This window comes from Herpailurus yagouaroundi, unplaced genomic scaffold, assembly GCF_014898765.1.
Source record: "Herpailurus yagouaroundi ecotype Mexico unplaced genomic scaffold, PumYag 195, whole genome shotgun sequence".
Lineage (NCBI taxonomy): Eukaryota > Metazoa > Chordata > Mammalia > Carnivora > Felidae > Herpailurus > Herpailurus yagouaroundi.
This window is the reverse complement of record NW_024412426.1, coordinates 10,787,654-10,807,115: the sequence shown is the minus strand read 5'-3', so window position 1 is coordinate 10,807,115 and position 19,462 is coordinate 10,787,654. Positions and strand designations below refer to the sequence as shown.

The following is a 19,462-nucleotide window of genomic DNA, read 5'->3' as shown; positions in this document are numbered from 1 at the left end:
TTTTTTTTTTTTTTTTTTTTTTTTTTTTTTTTTACAGATTTTAAGCTACCAAAATGTCAAGTGGCTTGCAAAATTTCTGAAAATGTAACACACAGTGGCTCTAGCACACTGCTGGGTGAAGCATCCCTCTTTGGTTATAAATGTTTCCTGCAGTTCCTACAGATTTTGCATGTGTGTTACCCACATCTCTTTTAAGGAGACATTAAGTTCATACGTATAAAAGACATTCGGTTCCTTGGGGAGAAAATGTTTTATTAAGTTCATCTAAATTCATACACTCTCAGTTAATAATGTGTGGTGTTTCCCATGGTAGAGTCACTCAAGGGCTGTTTTTAATGAGTTCTGCATTGACACCAGGAACAAGGGTGGATTGCTTTAGTAACTACAGCCTCTAGGCTTTTATTATCTCCTTATTTGCTTTAATCATTAAAAGCAAACAGGAGAAATGTGCTCACTTATTTTGCACAGTAAAATAGAGAGCAACTTAGGGGCAATTCTAATTTTTCTCCTTTATTTTATTTTATTTTTTATTTTATTTATTTATTTTTTTTTTTTTGGCTTTCTACCATCCTCAGTCAGTCTTCTGCTAGGGTGGGAACAGAAACAGCCAATGACTTCATAAGCTTAAGGCAGGTCTTGGTTTCCAGAGGCTTTAAACACAAAATGACCCTGGTGTTGTCTGGCCAAGAACAGGAATTATTACCAACAACATTCATTTTTTGTCAAAAAAGACCTCTATCACCTCTGCCTGTCTGCAGGAGGCATATTAATTCGTTCTCTCTCTCTCATATTTTCTCTGCTTCCTTCCCCTCACTCTCAGGATATTCAGTGACTCATCATCATAAGTTTTCCAAAATTCTCATTCTGAAAATATTGTTCCTAAGTAGTCTAGAACTTTGTATTTCACATGTGTCCTTAGCAGCCCTTCAAAGAACCAGTGTTTCCTTTATCCCTTGAAAGAATGCTCATAAATTGAAAGATGTAAGTAAACCTTAAGTTAAAGGCTAATAAAAAATTGTAGTAATATGGGGTGCCTGGGTGGCTCAGTTGGTTGAGCGTCTGACTCTTGATTTTGGCTCAGGTCATGATCTCACTATTCGTGAGCTCAAGTCCTGTGTTGGGCTCTGCACCAACAGTGTGGAGCCTGCTTGGGATTCTCTCTCTCTCCCTCTCCCTCTGCCCCTTCCCCCCCAAAATAATTTTTTTTTAAATTGTAGTAATAATAATACTTCATATAACGAATTACAGTTGTCAAAGTGTCTTCATAGACCTTATCGCATGCAATCCATTCTACAACCCTGTAAGAGAGACAAATAAACTATTATCCCAGTTTTCAAGGGAAGAAACTCAGCTCAAAGAGGTTAATCTTTGGGCTGAGATCAAACAGCTAGAGGAAGATTAAGATGACTCTAAAACACATCATTTAAGTTCTTAACTTGTGATCCTTCTATGTTATCACGTGGTCAGTGCTCAGGCTGGCTCAGCTAGAACACTTCTCTAGGCACCGAAGGGAATGTCAGAGAGGTAGAAGTGGCTGCAGTGCCTCATGTGTGGGTCCTGACATCACAACAGAATGGGTGACCATAAAATATGGCGACCATGTGGGAACTTCTGTAACCACCGAGCGGGGTGCCCTTTAGAGTGCTGGCTTTGTGAAGCCTGACACTCATTCCGTGAGCATGCTGCCGCCTAAAACATTTTTCAAGATGCCCTTCAAAGCTTCCAGATACCTTTTTTTTTTTAAGTTTATTTATTCTGAGAGAGAGACAAAGAGAGGGGGAGAGAGGGAGAGAGAGAGACAAAGAGGGAGGGGAAGGGAGAGAGGGAGAGAGAGAATCCTTATGTGACAGCACAGAGCGGGACATGGGGCTCAAACTCATGAACCATGAGAACATGACCTGAGCCGAAATCAAGAGTCAGACACTTAACCGACTGAGCCACCCAGGCACCCCAAAGCTTCCACATACTTTTAACGCCTTCACGCATACATCATATGTCTTCATCTTTTCTGGGACAGATTTCAGCTTTGGCAATAGTCAAATTACAGTTGGTGCCACTGGAGTGTAAGCCCCAGTGGGCCTCACATGTCGTGAGGGCTAAGGCTGGGGATGCCCATTGCTGGTGCGTCTCTAGCATCTAGCACAGCGCCTGAGTCATAGTGGGTATTCAGCAGAGGAAAGAACGCTTTTGAATGAACAGTTAAGTTTGGGGAAAACAAATTGGGTCATTCCAAGCCAGTGTGTTCAAAACTACAGAGTAAGGGGGTTGGTTGTCCTGTGTGCTCATCCAGAAGGAACTTTCAAAAGGAGAACCCCCCCAAAAAAGTGTGGAGCTGTGGCAGCTTCACCGGAATATTGAATGAGAAACTGCAGTGGCAGTGGAAGCCTCTAGCTGTGTGTTTAAGTAACTTGCATATTTAATTAAAACCATTAGCCAATATAATACAGTGATTTTAATATTAGCCAATATTTGTTGATGCTCTCTTGGTGCTAGGCAGTATTCTAAGCAGTTTTCAGATTTTACCATCCTTAATTTTTAGAGGCAACCCCATGGAGCAGATAATGCCATCATGCCTGTCGTACAGATGAGGAGACAGGCACAGCGAAGTTGAGTAACCTGACGTACAGACGATAAGTAGCTGAGGTGGAATTTGAACTCAGGCAGCTAGACACTGGACCCTGTGCTTTTAACCGCTCTGCTCTACCAGTTCTTTTTTTTTTTTTTTAGTTTTTATTTATTTTGGGAAGAGAGAGAGAGAGTGTGTGTATGAGCAGGGGAGGGATAGAGAGAGAGGGAGACAGAGGATCCGAAGCAGATTCCCCACTGATAGCAGAGAGCCCGAAGTGGGACTCGAACTCACAAACCGTGAGATCATGACCTGAGCTGAAGTCGGACGCTAAACCAATTGAGCCACCCAGGCGCCCCTGCTTGACCACCTCTTAATTCTACCAGATGGCAACAGAAAATGTACTTTTATAAGATCATTAAATCCAGAGATAATGCTGAAACCCAAATTATTTCTGAAAACAAGACCCTTAAGTACTATTTCATATGTAAATAGCATTTCTTGAACTCAGTGGGAAATCCTTAGGCCAAGATAAGAAGAGGGGCAGTGACTTTGCTCGGGGACTTCTCCTTAACTGGTGGGGACTTAGGAGGAGTCCGCCTGGCAGAAGACGGGGAAAGATGAAGCCCTCGGATTGGAGAACATAGCCCACCTATTTCTCTTTTCCAGGGCTTCTATAAACGGACCCCAGACTACCTTCAGATTAGAGAATGGAAGAGGTTGGGCTGCTTCCCCGTCCCCATGGTTCACTCCACCTTCCTAATTGACCTCAGGAAGGAAGCCTCTGGCAAGCTGATGTTCTATCCCCCACACCAGGACTACACCTGGACCTTTGATGACATCATCGTCTTTGCCTTCTCCAGCAGGCAAGCAGGTACTGTTTATGTTCAGTTGTTCCGTCACCATGGAAACACTGCAGCGAACCAGCTCCTTTCTTTTGTGCATCTTATTATACAACAGTCCTATATAAAGCTTTTTTTCCCCAGGCAGTATTAGAGACAGTTGTTTGCGGTAACCATACCAGCACCCTCTTAATCGTTGTCCAGGTGAGCACCAATGACCAAGAGCCAGGGCCGGCCCCTCCCCAGAAATCCACTCTCTTCTTTTTGAGTGCTGGGAAGACAGTGGCCGCGGGGAGAGCCATGAGCAGGTGATTGGTTCTCGATGGTGCTACTGTATCATTTTGTTCACTATAAGGAATTTTTTTATTAATTAGGAAACTGTGACAGTGGCCCAAAACAACACTGGCAAAGACCCCAGACTTTAAAATCAGAAGTTTATTTCTTCTTTAAAAAGTCTGAGCTGGTACAGTGGCTCAGTTCCCCAAAGTTTTCAGAGACCCAGGCTTCTCTGTTGCTTCCCCATCCTCCATGAGGTGTCGTGCTTAATTGTACGATCCAAGATGTCTCATCAGTATGGATGCATTGTAGCCATTAAGTAAAAGCCAGAGAGGGAAGGCATTTCTTCATTTAAGGAATTGAACATATTGCTTCCGTGCATATCCCGTTAGCCAGAACTTAGTCACAGGTCAACACGTAGCTGTAAGCGAGGCTCAGAATGTGCTCTTTACTCTATGCAGTCTAGAACCTCAGTTCTCTTACTCCAAAAGAGGAGAGGACAGACTTACGGAGGCACCTAGCAGCCTCTGCCACAGTACTCATGGAAGGAAAGGCAGAGCCAGACTTAAGGCTTTCAAGAACCACTGGGAAGCATTTCCATTGGTGGGACTTAGGAGGAGTCAGCCTGTACAGGCTTTTTGAGGAAGACAAGTCAGTTGGAGGCTAAGTTTTTTCTCTTGTGCCACCCTGCACATGCAGTCAGGGAGGACTTAATTCACGAAAGCAATTCAACAGGAAGTTCCACGACATTCCTGAAGCAAAGCTGTATTTCAGACCTTCCTGAGAGAAGTCAGGTCCCATCATCAATGAGCCAGAAATGTGCTACTTAAGTGCCAGCAGAAGCGAGTTTAGAAAGTAGGTGAATGGTGAATAAACTCATGTGGCCGTATAAGTTAGGGTGGGTGAGATCAGGACCCCAGGCAGCTGAGACAGCTTGCTGGCAGGCGAGAATGTTAATACAAATTCAAGCCACAGCTCACAGGTCAGGCTATCTTTAAAGCCATAGGTGTCCCACTCAGCAGTTGTGGATTTGGTAGGAATGAGAATATTTGGTGGACATGTGGAAGGCTATTTTCCCTTGGCTGCTAGAGCCGTTTAGACCCTTTGGCCCGGTGTAGGCATTCTTTAGCCCCGTGTCAAGGCAAAAGCAGGGTTCTTATCCTCATCTGGATTGAGAGTTTTCATGAAGGTTCTTGCGTCAGTGTTAATGGAAACTGCCTCTTTTAACATGGCCTGTGATTTGCTCTGACTTCTCCAGGCTGGGAAGCAGACTCAGGGCCTTCTCATTCCTTTCAGTGTGCCAGTCCCCTGGCTTCAGAGTTTGCAGTAAGGGTGTTCCAAGAAAGTGAACTATTCAGAAGTACAATAATGGCCCTTGCCTAACAGAGTTCTCATTTACAGTCATTGCATAAGGTGTTTTGTGACCCATGCACTAAATTATTATGATGTAGTTTTTCAACCAACAACTGTATTTGGGGCTGGAAGAGGGACACAGGCTGGATAGGAATTTTTCAGCTCTGTCCTGTGTGTGGCCTGTTCACTCAGACTTCATTTCTTAGTGGTCACACTCCCCTTAGGCCTTCCCAGGACATTGAAGGTGGAGAGGCCCAAAGCTGTTTGGCGATTCAGCTGGGGAGAGAGGAGGTAGAAAAGAAAGGAGAGGGAATTCATACTCTAGGTTTTGCCTTTGTACCTAGGATCGTGTTAGGCTCTGTGCTACTTGGGGAGATAAGATCTTTACATGTGGAAGCATGAGTAATAGCTGTCAAACAGGGAAACCTGAGGGTCACATGGATGGTATAAACCGTGAACAGGTCCAGGAGTCAAGCAGGAAAGAATCACTGTCATTTGGGGGAAGGAAAGAGCTTTCCTGATAGTCCTGTGGCTCCCCTGGTGGCACTTGAACTTCTCTTAAAGTATTTCCAAGAGAGAGAAGAATGAGCCTGGGAGTCCTGCACAGCCCATGGATGCTTTTCCTTTCTGACATCCAAAGCAAATCGCTTCCCTTCTCCCTCGCAAGAGTCTTGATGAAAGAGAATTTGTGTTCTCTTTTTCTCACTCTGCGAAGCTCCCTAGCTGTGTTTCATCCTCTGAAGTATCATTTTTTAAATGTCCAAAAGGAAATAAAGGCTCTACATGTTCCCGGCCGGCCCATCTAACCACAGACCTTGCTCCTTACCCTTTCACCTCTGACTCCAGTCGTTGCGATGTGCGGTTGATGAGTGGGAGGCGCAACCCAAGTGTGGTGGTGCCCTGAGGTGTAGCTGCTGAGCTGGCCCCAGAAGAGAGCACAGGGGTCGCAGAAGAGTCTCTGTGGCTATAGTGAAGCCAGGGTCAGGAGTTCACGTCCCGTTGTGGCCAGAGATGTGGGCTTTGTGTCATGGCCACAGGAACCATCTCTGGCGCCAGCCAGTCATCTTCTGAACGTCTGCTGTTGAGTCAAAAAAGGCAAGAGATGTGGGTGACGGGCATGCATCCCTGCCTCCTGCACATCACTGGTAGTAATCAGAGGTGCCGGCCACGTGCAAAGATGGCAACCAGCGTCATTACTGGCTCTCAGCCTGGGCTTCAAAACCCTGGGCAGATAGAGAGATACTTGGCATTGGCTCTTTAGGGACAAAGGTTTTGTGCTAATGACTTACTGTATGGCCTTGGACAAGTCCTTGCCTCTCTGGATCTGATCTTTCATCACCGAGGATAAAAATAAACGTCTCAATCCAAGTATAAAGGTACTAATGAGTACAAGAAAATGTTTGCTATTTTCATATGACAAGCACAGAGCTTCGAGGTGAAGTTTCATTTACCATTCTTTTTCACAGGGAAAGAAAATTGTTTTCTCCAGAAGTAGGCTTCACTGAGAGTACCAGATTCCTTCATAGGCTTTAACTAATTATCAACACGTTTCCTTTTAAAATTGTTACGTTTTTGTCAAATTATCCATGGACATAGTTGAAAGAGTTCAAATAGTCCCCCAAGGTTTATTATAAAATTAGAAGTCTCTTGTACATCACCCCCCTGTACCATCATTTCCCTCTTCTAGAAGACAGATACTTTTTTTTTAAGTTTATTTATTTATTTTGAGGGAGGGAGAGAGCAGCAGAGAGAGAGGGAGAGAGAGAATCCCTAGCAGATTCCACACTCAGTGTGGAGCCCGACACGGGGCTTGATCCCACGACGCATGAAATCATGACCTGAGCTGAGATCAAGAGTCAGACACTTAACCGACTGAGCCACCCAGGTACCCCAGAGACCGGCACTTTTAACGCCTCCAGATGATGACAGAAGTATAATATAATGTCTGTGTTTCTAAATAATATGATTGTGTTGCTACCTCTTGATTCTCTGGACTTACTTTGGATGTGATCTATTGACTGTCCACCACTGAAGAGGGGGAGGTAGCTCTCTCTCCTGCCTGTGCTCCCTCAATGCAAACACAGTCCTCCCAACACTGTCCTCCCGATAGAGTTCCATGGCAATTTAAGACAGATCAATGGCCGGTGTTTTTGTTGTTATAATATGTGAACCTAATTCAAAGCTGAGCCACTTATGGACTATGGCTAGTTTTCCTTCTATATTTAACTGAATGACTGCCTTTTCCCCTTAGTTTATGACTAATACAATCTAAAACTAAGCCCTAATTGTCTAAAGCATCTCTTAGAATGGTCAGATTTATCAGATGTTCTCTTTTTGCATGTTTGTGAAGATTTCTCTTCTGGAACCTTCCGCTGTTGTCTGAGTGGTGCCACAACTCTCAACGCGGGATGCCCTTCCCTTGTCCCGTACGTTGACCCTCCTGTCAATTATGTCTCAGGGCCTCCTTGTTTTCTGTAATCCGCCTCCTCTCCTTTTCCTTCCTTCTCCTCCTCCTCCTTCTTCCACATCATCCAGTCACTTTGTGAGAAAGTGTGATGGTAAGTAAATATCTATGACCTTGCTGTGTGAAAATGCCTTTCTTGTCCCTTCACATTTGATGGACAGCTTGGCTAGGTCTCATCTCCCCTTTTTACTGAAGCTTTGGAAAGTTGCATGGTAAGACGATTTACCTAATTAGGATAGAGAGACAACGTAAACATGAAATCATATTCCTCCCGCTTCCTGAACTCATCGTGACTTTGCAAGGGGGTACATTTTCGTTTGAAGCGACCCTGAAGTATTTGTGTAGGCAAACAGCAGAATTAGTGAGTTTACTTGGTGAAGCAAGAGAAGTGACCACGTTTGCTGGACCAGCCCTGATTTGTGCCAGATTCAGTGAGGAAGAGGCTAAAGGCTCTTTTCTTCCCCTGTTCTTCTCTGCTAATGCCGTGAGACAGCGTCACCTGGTCTGGCAGGTGATACAGCCGACTGGAGGAAATTTCATCTGCACAACATAGAGAAGTCACTATGCAGATAATTCTGTCTCTGTAAAGCATAGATGATTATGGCCATTAACAAATCAGAAGCTTGGACACACGGATCAGAGCTTGGCAGACTCATTCTTTCAACTAAGCAATCTTTTCATTAGTCAGGACTGTCAGTTGTCGGATCTTTGTGAGACCATCTTGATTCCTATATTCCTAATTTTCTGGTTAAACACAGATGCTGTGCAACTCTTGGAGTTAGTCATGTGGGGCCTTGGAACCAGTGCTGAATACAGGAGGACTGAGGCATGTTTCTGGCATTGTCATATGACAGATTCTTAGCAGGACTTGAAATGCAGTCTTTTTGTCCCTTTACGAATCCGTCATACAAGTTTCATGTCTGTTGGTTGACTCCAAATCCATGCCTGCTAAGAGAAATAAAACCTCGGAGAACTGTGGAGAATTCTAAATTTCCTTCTTTTTTTTTTTTTTTTTGTTTTTTTTTTTTTGTTTTTTGTTCTCCATATGCCTAGATTTAGCTTTAATAATCTGTCAGCCTCACAGGATTTTCCTGTTTGCTTTCATATCAAATGTGGATTTCATTCCTCATCTTCTTGTTATTTCCTGTAGGCGGATTACAGTGTTCCATTCTGTTCTCTGGAATGGGAATTCCTTGCCTCCTTTTGATCCCGTCGTGCTTTTAGTGCTCATTTCAGACCACGGGTATGCTTTTTCTTCAGAGAGAAAAAAATCAATTTCCTCTGAGCTGAAGAGTGGCCCCCGGTTTTTATTAGCCCCCAATGCTGCATTAAATTTTCTTACTAAAGAGCATTTTTGAGGTCTACAGGCAGTGTCTGAAACAACTACTTATTCATTTCCAGTGCCAAACTCAGCTTTAGCCACAGTCCGAGCTTTTTTCCCTTAGTTGTCTCTAGAGAACCAAGAACCGTGTTTTCTGATTGGTTGCTTTTATTTCTCTCTTGGATCCTCAGGCATCCAGATGTACCTCTGCAACAGAGAACACTATGGCTACCTGCCCATCCCCTTGAAGTCCCATCAGACCCTGCAGGAAGACATAGAGAACCTCATCCACGTCCAGATAGAAGCAATGAGTGAGTGACCCAGGAGCTCGGGTGATGGCTCTTGCTCCATTGCCACCGTGACCACACCAGCCACCTTTCCCTTCTCCCAGGACTGTGATCTCACAGTCATCCGTCTGCCTTGGCTGAACTATAGCTATTCATTTGTTAATTCGTTCTTAAACTTTTCCTTTGTGACATACGAATATGACAAGGTCTGCCTTTAGGGAGCTTCCGATCCAGGTGGAGAGCTGGGTACGCAGTAAATACATTTTGTACAATATCAGAAGGGCCGTATTGGTATTTTGTGGTGTAGATTTAAACTCAAAGCTTTTATGCTTTCTAATTATATGACTTTGGAAAAGTAATCTAACCTCCTTAGTTATGAAATGGAGATAAAGCTTTAGTGTTTGGGGGCAAATTCTCCATTCTATCAATCTATCCATCTATACTTTATACAAATAAAGTCTAATAACAATAATTATGACTTCATCTTAATAATAGGTTATCATGTAACAGATACTATGCTAAGCATTTTTTGTATATTGTCTCACTAACCCAACAGCAATGACAGGGTTTTTATTATCCCCATATTAAAGATGAAGAAACTGAGGTGTAGAGAGAGAGTGTAAGTAACTTGCTCTAGATCGTTTTGCTAAACAAATAACAGATTGGGATTTTAACCAGTCTTGCTATCTGCAAAACTCACATCCTTAAACATTGCATCGTGATTGCCTCTGGGTCTAGAATGATGTCAGAATTGGTAAATGCTCAATAATCACTCGCTATCATAATTATAACGTATAATGTTCAGTGGTGGCTAAAGGAGAAGGTAATGGCAAAACCCTGCCTAGGGGAGGATGTTGGCTTTTTTCAGTTCATTTTCATGCAGCATCTGAGAAATTCTGTTATTCATCACTGGAGTATAGGAGGTACGTCTGTGGGCAGTAGCGATGGTTGGGGAGACACGGCAGGAACTGAGGCTGGAAGGTGGGCAAGAGCCCAGCCAGAAGGACCTCTAATGTATAAGGTGGTGTTTGCACTTTTCCTGAAAAGAGAGGAGCTCTTAAAGGGATTTTTATCAGAGAAATGTCAGGTTGAAATCTGGATTTCTAAAGGCCACCCTCATGGTAAGGGAAGTATGGCTGGAATAGGGGGGGACAGTGGATGGCTCAGGCCAGAGGCGAAGAGGTCGTTTTTGACATTACATGGTAACCTAGCAAAAGATAGTGAGGATCTGAGCTGGGGCAGGAACAGGGGGAATGGAGAGGAAGGAAAGATTAAGAGAACCTTATGACATAGTCTTGGAGGGATTTAACCAAGAGTCTGTAGCTGAGCAAAAGGGAAGCAGAGAACAACTTCTAAGTTCTGACTTGAGTGTTTGGGGATAACAGTAAGAGTTTTAAAGGGTATACAGCATGTAGAATTAAGGAGACATTTGCAAAGAAAAGTCATGAGTTCGTTTTTAGACCCATTGAGTTGCCTGTGAGTATCTATTTCCTGCTCCCCACCCTCAGACAGTAAATGCCTTTTTTGTCATGTTCATCTCAAAAAGAATGGCAAATAAAACCCAAAACCAGCAGAAGATAAAAAATAATAAAGATTAGAGCAGAAATCAATGCTATTGAAACCAAAACAAACAAACAAACAGAACAGATCAATTAAACCAGGAGCTGGTTCTTTGAAAGAATTAACAAAATTGATACACCCCTAGCCAGTTTGATCAAACAGAAAAAGGAAAGGACCCAAGTGAATAAAATCAAGGATGATAAAGGAGAGATCACAACCAACACAGCAGAAATACAAACAATAATAAGAAAATATGGTGAACAATTATATGCCAATAAATTGGGCAATCTGGAAGAAATGGACAAATTCTTAGAAACATATAAACTACAAAAACTGAAACAAGAATAAATAGCAAATTTGAACATACCCATAACCAGTAAAGAAATCGAGTTAGTAATCAAAAATCTCCCCAAAAAAATGAGTCCAGGACCAAATGACTTTCCAGGGGAATTCTACCAAACATTTAAAGAAGAGTTCACACCTATTCTTCTGAAGCTGTTCCATCATGTTCATCTCAAGGCATAGCCCTTTGCCTGTCACCTAGTAGACACCCAGTAAAGATTTGTTGGCTAAGTGAATGAATAAATGAACACATGGGTTTAGGTTGACATGCCCAGTGAGTAGATGGAGAGATAAGTCCATCAAGCCTAAAGATGTTGAGTAGGGATTCCATAACAAGATAATGTGATGTCACAGAATTTCAATAACACAGGAGCATGAGATGTGGAAGGACATTCAAGTATGATAAAGACTGAGAAAAAGTCCAGTGGAGTTTTTCAGATAATACCCATGATAAGAATGGTTTCGGAAAAGGCTGAATCAGAACTCAAAGTGTTGTAGAAGTAATTAAGAAGCCAAAAAATAGAGAAAAAAGCAGAGAATTTTTTTTTAACAAACATGTTTGGGACCAGAGGGTAAGGAAGACAATAATAATTTAAAAGAGTCATCAGAAGTTTTCTTTAAATAGCAGATTCTCCTAGTGTATTTATATAAGCTTCTGTTTGCAAAATATCAGTCTGCTCAATATACGGGGAGCACATCAGTGGTGCTGAGCAAAGTACATGCACAGACTATATGTGGGATGAGGGCAAGCACTCCTCCCGTCACAACCTCTGCATGCTGATGTGCATGATAGCTTGCAAGCCATCCAGTCTTTCCTCATCTCAGTGTCCTGGGTTTGAAAAAGGCAACAAGAGACACTATTGTTCTCTAAGTATGTAGAGAATAATAGGGATAATGTAGAAAAAATCCCCAGTATTCATGGCGGGGGGCGGGGAATAAGGATTGACTAGGGAGTTGGTGCAGTTATAGTATTTCTTGAACCAGCCCATAGGAAGTTCCTTTGTGAATTTCTTTAACACATACTGTTTCTGCCTATTGTCTATGTTCTAGATGAGGGCAGCATCTTACTGCCTTTTATCCCAAGGACCCAGCACAGGACAGGACATATGGTTGGTACCAAACAAGTATTTGCTCCAAGTATGGCCACACAAGCAAAAGAACAAATGAGGAAATGGATGAAAACTGTATTGCAAAGAGCACTGAACCGGAATGCAGCATAATGAATTTCAACCCAAGCCCTGTCACTTCTGGAGGGAGAATTTTCCACCCCCCCCCCCCCCCGGAGCTTTAGTTCCTGTATCTGCGGAGGGAGGATAATAGCACTTACTTTGCAGGGTTGGGAGGAGCAAAAACAAAACAAACCAAAACAAAACAATGTACACCAACTCCATAAAATATCGAAGGGTTGCTGTTATTAGGACTCAGTTTGACCTTGGTAATGTGTCACACACACACACACACACACACACACCCGCCATCACTCCTGTTCCGTGCCTGCCAGACTTGACTCCAAGTAGATGCCAGCTCAGAGAAGGCCAAAGACTTACCTTCTCTTGTTTTCCACCATAGGACTGAGAGCACAGAAGCTTCCCTCTGTGTAGAAGCACACACATTGTCGATAAAGTTTTTTAAATTATATAAATTATAAATATGCATGGCACAATGCTACACAAGTAGAATTCATCTGAGAAGAACCTGTAATTTATAGCTGCCATTTCTAATCTCCCAGTGCATACCAGCTCTATTGCTAGGCACTTTATGTGTGGCATTTTGTTTAATTCTTGAATTTACCTTCGTTAGTTATAATTCTGTTAAAATTTCAGATTCTGAATTTTAAAAGGTAGAACATGATTGGAGTAAGAAAAATAATTAGAAAATAAACCTTGGAGGATAGTAATGCAGAAATATAGACTGGAGGCCCCTGTAGGATTAAGGATTAATAATGAAATCATATCCGTCAAGTGTCCTCAGGAAAAACGGGCCAGGTGTTAAATGCATTTTGCACAGCATCTGGAACCCAATGAACAGTAAAGAAACAGCTGCTAATAGACTATACCAATTGAAGCATTAGAACAGGAATTATATTATATTTATGTACAAACACTGAATGCCTTCCTACAATCTATGAGGGTACTGGGGATTCAAAACATTTTACAACCAGGTCTCTGTTTTGGGTATGTATTTAACTGGAGACACAGGACAAACATAAAAAAGACCCCAATGATGCAGGATAGTGCTTTGTGAAAGGAGAAGATTTAAGGGCAATTGGAATTTGGAATAGTGAGAAATTGTTCGGGCAGGTGTATTCTCTGAGAGCTTCAAGTCCTGGTGGTTGTCAAGCTGGGCTTTGCTAGAAGTGTACAGTTTACACAGAAGAAGTGATATGGTGAGGGCGCTATAACAGAGGAAACTGAGCAAAGATACTGTTTGAAAAGCACTCTCACTCTACACGAGGTTTGGCTTTAAATAATAGAGGAAAATGAAGTTTGAAGGTTAGGGTGGCTTAACTGTCGTGGTCCCTGAATGCTCCACTAAAGCAGAACACCATCCAGAAAGCAGTAAGGAGGCAAGGAAGGTTTTAGAAGGGAGAGTCAGGCTTTAAGTACTAAACACTTAACTATGTTCCATGGATTGTTCAAGATGCTGGGGATACAGTAGTGAGTAAAATCAGCAGAAGCCCTGTCATCAGTGAATGTATATTCTAACACGAGGTGCAGACAATGTATCGAGGGAGCAGCCACATGAATATTTGGGGGAAGAGTGTTCCAAGCCGAAGGAACTGCAGAGGGTGTTTGGAGAGCTGGTAACGCTCCGGGAGCAAAAGGCCCATGTGGTTAGAGTACACAAAATGAGGAGTTGAGTAGAAGGAGATGAGATCATGAAGGAAGAAGTGTCCGGATCATGCAGAGCCTTGTGACCACAGTAAGGAATTCAGATTTTATTCTAAGAGTAACGGGACTCCATGTGGGATGGGGTGGGGGGAGTGGCATGACATTATTTATACATTAGAAAGATCATTCTGTCTGGGGTGTGGATACTCGAGTATAGGAGGAGCGATACCTCTCTCTTGGTGAGAGGAGATGGTGGTTGGGATGCAAGATGTAGCAAGGAGGTGATGAGGAGCAGGTGGGTTTAAGGTATATTTATTGGTAGAGCCAATGGGACCTACAGAGAACCAGATGCAGCCCACGAAGGAAAGCAAGGAATCCAGATGACACCAGGCTTGTGGCCTGGCATACTATTTAATGAAACGGGAAAAGATTTGGAGAGGGAAGTTTTGGTCATGTAAGCTTATGATTTTTTTTTAACATCTGAATAGAGAGGTTAAGAGATATTTGGATAGGAGTCGAGTTCAGGGAAGAGACTCCATCTGGAGACAGACATCTGAGAGTCATCAGCATTAAAAGGATATTTGAAGCCATGGAACAGTGTGCACTTGTTTAGTAAAAGATCATAGAAAGAGAAGAGGGGAAGGAACAGGACAGATCCTTGGGGGGAGTCAAACAGCCAAAAAGCTGGAAGGAAAAACTGAGAAGTGTCTCGGGAAGGAGCCAGATGCTGCTGAGAAGCCCAGTAAAATGAGGATAGGGCAATTCTCATTGGTTCTGTCAAGATAAAAATCTGTGATGACCTTCATAAGAGCCACTGCGGTGCAATGATGAGGACACCAGCCCATTGGAGTGAGCCAAAGGGAGGACAATGGGGAGATGGGAAGGTGGAATCTTGTTGAGATGGGGAGAGAGAGATAGGATGGTGGCCGAAAGGGAGTGAGAGACCAAAGGCAAGGTTGTTTTGTTTTGTGTTTGTTGAGATAGGATTTTAGCATATTTATATGCTAGCAAGAAGGATCCACTATATAAGGAGAACCGGATGATGTAGAAGAGAAGTTAGTTGTAAGGCTGAAATCCTTGCGAAAATAAGAAGCCTCGTCATCTAGGACAATTTTGGAGAAGTTGTCCTAGGTGGGAACAGAGATGCTTCTTCCACTCTAGCAGATGGGAAGACAGAATGTGTAGGTGCAGATGAGGCTGGCTTTGTGCACTGGAGGTAGAAGGAAAAGGTAGGTCTACTTAGACTTTGAGTATTTTCTTTATGAAGTACATAGTACATCAGTTTGAGAGAGGTGCTAGAGGCTTCAGGAGGGAGGACAAGGCATAAAACAGATCTTTCAGTGAGTGGGAAAGTAGATTTACTATGGAAGTACAGTTGCATCATTTGGCAATGTCGAGTGCCAATTTGACATCTGTGGTTGTAATTTTAAAGTGACTCAGTCAACACAGTTGTGTGAGTTTCTCTTTGCAGTATTCTTGGTGCTAAGTGGGTAATCAGGTACAAGCAGGATTGTGATTTTGCCAAACAAGATTAGTGGTAGCAAATGAAGAGTCTTTACAAGTGGGGCAAGAGTGCTAACCCATTGGATTGGGTACAGATGGACATGAGGACCTGAAGGATGTGATGAAAGCAAATGTGGTAGTGAGTCACTGAAAGAGTGATGCAAGGACCTAGAAGCAGCCTGTTGGGTGGGTCACCATGTGGATGCTGAGGTTTTAATAATTATGGCAGGGACAGCAAGATTGTGAGCCAAAGGCTGTCATTATCAGTGGCTGAGGGGGCATGACTAGGAGAGAGAGGGTGCTAAGATACACTTCAGAGAACCTGGGAGTTTTGAGGGATGAAAGGAAAACAGTTTGGAGTGAGTTGGGGGAGGTGAGAAAAATCAGCTTCTACTCTCACAGGTGACAGGGAGGCAGCATCCTTAAAGGAACGCCAAGTGTTTAGTTAAAATAAAAAGATGAAGAGACAATCAGAAAAAATAAGGGACCAAAAATGTCAAAGAGCTGATGAACTACGGACTGGAGCTTCAGAGATCAGAGGGAAAGAACCCGGGTAGGGTGGGAGGTAGGAGATTGTAACAACAAGGAGCTAATACTTGCTGAAAGCACCGTGTGCATCGCTCCACATGTACTTACTCATTTCATATGTTAGGAGCTATATAGAAAATTTGAGAAGGTGCGTCCTGTACAGAAAATTAGATCTTATAAAGGTGATAGAAATAAATGGGCTATATGTGGCATGAGGAGACTCGTCTTGCAAGCCAGAGCATGAGGTGATGGGAGATCTTAGGTGCCCATTCTCAGTAACAGCATTTTGGAGCAACGGAATGTCATGTAAAGGTTATTAAGATTATTGCATGTGAAATCAGAAGATCCAATAACCTTACCAATTACTCACTATTTGATCTTGGGCACTAGTTGATTCACCATTTGACCTTGGGCAAGTCTACATCTGGGTGGGTCTCAATTTCTTCATCTATAAAAACAAACGACCAAAAAAATAAGTGAAGCTAAATGGTGTGGTTGACTATGAAAGCCCTTAACCAATTGCAGACTGTCAGGTGTGACTATTGTGGTCACGAACAGCACCATGCTTGAAGAAGATTATTTTGACCATAGTGTGCATAACAAGTTAGAAGGAGGCAAGACTAAGTGCGTGAGTGTTAGAAAAATATTAAAACAGCCCAGGCATGGTGAGTGAGGACCTGAGCTAAGGTCGTAACTGCAGCAATTGAAGAAGTTCAGGGCAACTTTTGGATTATGATGAAATGATTATGATTTAGTTAGGATTTGGTGCAAGCCCAATCTCTCCAAGATTTCGGGTTGCATGACTGGGCTGGTACATTGTACACTGGATGGTGTGTGGCCCAGTATGGACTATAGACAAGACAACAAGCAACGGTCACCCAGGAGCAAAGACTTAGCTAACTGAGCCACTGTGAACTCAGTCCAGTTGCTAAGGCCAACTTGATGCCAGTGGCTACCAAGGACCAGTTTTGGGGGCAGGCAGAGTGGGGGCGAGGGTCCAGGAGTCAGACTTCGGTTCACCTACCAGTTCTATCAGCTCTGTGACCCTGGGCAAGTTATATTTAAGCCTTTGTTTCTTTATCGGTAAAAATAGGGACACTCATACTTATCCCATAGTACCTGTTGTGAAGATTAAAATAACTGGGATTACATGTGTGGAGGGTGTAACCCAGAGTTCAGTGAGTAATAGGATCTCTACAATAATAGCTATGATGCTTATTCCTAGATCTTGAAACTATCTAGGAGCCAAAGAAGCATATTTTCCCAATTGGTGGTACAGTGGGGGACTGTGTCTAGGGAGGGATTCAGTGAGGGACTGATAAATTGGGAATGATGGCGTCAGAAACGACCCCAAACCGAAGCTGGTGTACAGGTTACCTTCGACTCTGATGAAACAAGGACACATCCCTTCTCCTGGCATAGTAAGTTTTATACGTCTTACTTGCATCATTCCGTCTTTCCCAGTGGCTTAGCTCTGTCTTCAGTGACAAAACCCAGGCATAGTTCTCATATTTTTGCTCAATGGTGGCTTCTAGGAGCTAGCCACTTGTGGCTTTGGGGGGACACTTGTCCTGTGAATGCAGTGACTACCCATGTTTGATGGAAGCAAAATGGCAGTCTCTTTGGCTGAAACGTTAAAGCCACCTAGCCATGTGAGTGCCAGACAGAGACCAACAGCATGAAAAGGGTAACTCAAAATATAACCCCCTCCCAACTCCCAGTCCCAAGGAGGGAGAGCCAGACAGCTCCTCAAACAACATTGTGAACAAAAAGGAGTTTGTATGTGAAGTTTCTTTCTCTTAAAAGCCTAACTCTGTACATGGTGCCCCCTTGATCAATATTTGTTGATTTAAAAATAATTAATGAGGAGCGGGGTAAAGCAGAAAGGAACAAAATATTCTAGGCTCCCGGTGGGAACAGAAACACATGCACTGTGTACTCACGGAAATGTGACCATAGGGGTCAGGGTTGAAGTCATGAGACCAACAACTGTTGGGTTTGGTTTAGGAAACCTGTCTCACCACCTTCTAGAACTTCATGTCATTTGATCACAGGTGACACTGGATGTCCTGGTTTCTCTTTAATGTCCCAGGGAAGCATGAGTTAAACAAACAATACTCTATGGACAGTGTTTCAGTCAAAAGGGTGAAGAGGTTATGCTAGGATATCAAACAGTGACAAAATTCCACTGGCTGCATAGAGCAGTGGCTTACTTCTTCTTATGCAAGGTCTACAGTGGTCCTGGTGCCCTTCTGGGCAGCTGTCCTGCATATGTTAGCACATCATTCTAGGCTACTTCAAATGTGGGATTTCTCCTTTATCAAACATCTGCTACTCTGGCCATTGTGTTGGGGCTGGGGTGGGGGTGGGGGGCAGGCGGGGGGAAGGGCTTGCAGAGCTGAGAAGCAGCAGTTCACGAGGCCATGACCAATTTCAAGGGTGAGGAAGTGATTCCTCTCCTAGGCCCGGAATGGAGGAGATGGGTACTGCTGAGTAGTGAAGGCCACCGCCAACAGTTACTCCAACCTCTCGGTTACCAGCTCTGACTTGGTTTTCTTTTTATTATCCCTTTAAGGAAAACGAAATGAGTACTTTGAATTTACAATTCTAAAATTCTTCAAGACCTTTTCAGGTTCCTAACTCAGCGTTGCTTCCGACCTTTCAAATGTGTAGTTCGCAAAGAGAACTTTTTTGGGGTATCAAATAAATAAATCTTTTACTACTTAAGATGCAGTGCCCCTCCCATCTGGAAATTTACCTGTGAGCGCTGTACCAAGTGTGGGGATGTGGTTTGGCCCCCAGAGGCGAGTTTGTGTTAAAATAAAGGACCTTTTGCATACCTGTAGCTAAACCTGCCTGGATGGGATAAAAATAGCCCCAGACTTTGGCCCTTTAAAATAGACAGAGAAGGCATTATTTAGAAGAAGTCTGGCCCAGTTCTGAGGTCTTTCGTTATAAGCCACAGTAAAGTAATAGCTTGAAAGTTACTGAGTTTTTACTATGCTAATTTACTGGGATGAGTGCTTTGCATACAGATCTCATTTAAATTTTACTACACCCTAAGAGATACACTTTTATTATCTTGATTTAACACGTGAAGAAACAGGTTTGGAGAGGACACTTAACTAACTCTTCCAGACCTTCACAGACCAAGGTTTGGATTCAGGTCATCTGACTCCAGAGCCTTCACCCTTAATCTTTACCCTTAAGGGAAATGGGGCGAATATTCCAGTCTGCATATAAATAAGTGTTCTTGAAACCCTGACCATTAGGGTTCCTGTGTAGCCACTCAGTCCTGGAGAACTGCTGAGTGGTTACCCCCTGTCCCGGACATCCAGGTGGTGTTCCTAGACATCAGATGTGTGGATGGAATTCGGTTCTCTGAGCCTTTCGCTAACAGAGTGCTCTGTGTGCTTCTTGTGTCTTCCAGTTGACCGTCCTCCAATGGAACCCTCCCAGTTTGTTTCCGTTGTCCCTAAATATCCAGACAAGATGGGATTTGATGAGGTAGGAAAGGTGTCTGTGTGTGCACGTGCACACGTGTGCATGTATGTGGCGTGCTTACACGTTTGTATTAGAGCACAAGCCT

General features: G+C 43.2%; 1 protein-coding gene across 2 annotated transcripts in view; it reads left to right on the top strand.

Moving 5' to 3' along the window:
• COLGALT2 (collagen beta(1-O)galactosyltransferase 2) overlaps positions 1-19,462 on the top strand; it is a 46,488-nt gene that overhangs the window by 7,146 nt on the left and 19,880 nt on the right. For both annotated transcript variants that reach the window (XM_040446568.1, XM_040446567.1), the window contains exons 4-6: positions 3,236-3,440; positions 9,014-9,133; positions 19,304-19,380. In XM_040446568.1, coding sequence (XP_040302502.1) covers positions 3,236-3,440; positions 9,014-9,133; positions 19,304-19,380 — 402 coding nt within the window. The remainder of the gene's footprint in view (positions 1-3,235; positions 3,441-9,013; positions 9,134-19,303; positions 19,381-19,462) is intronic.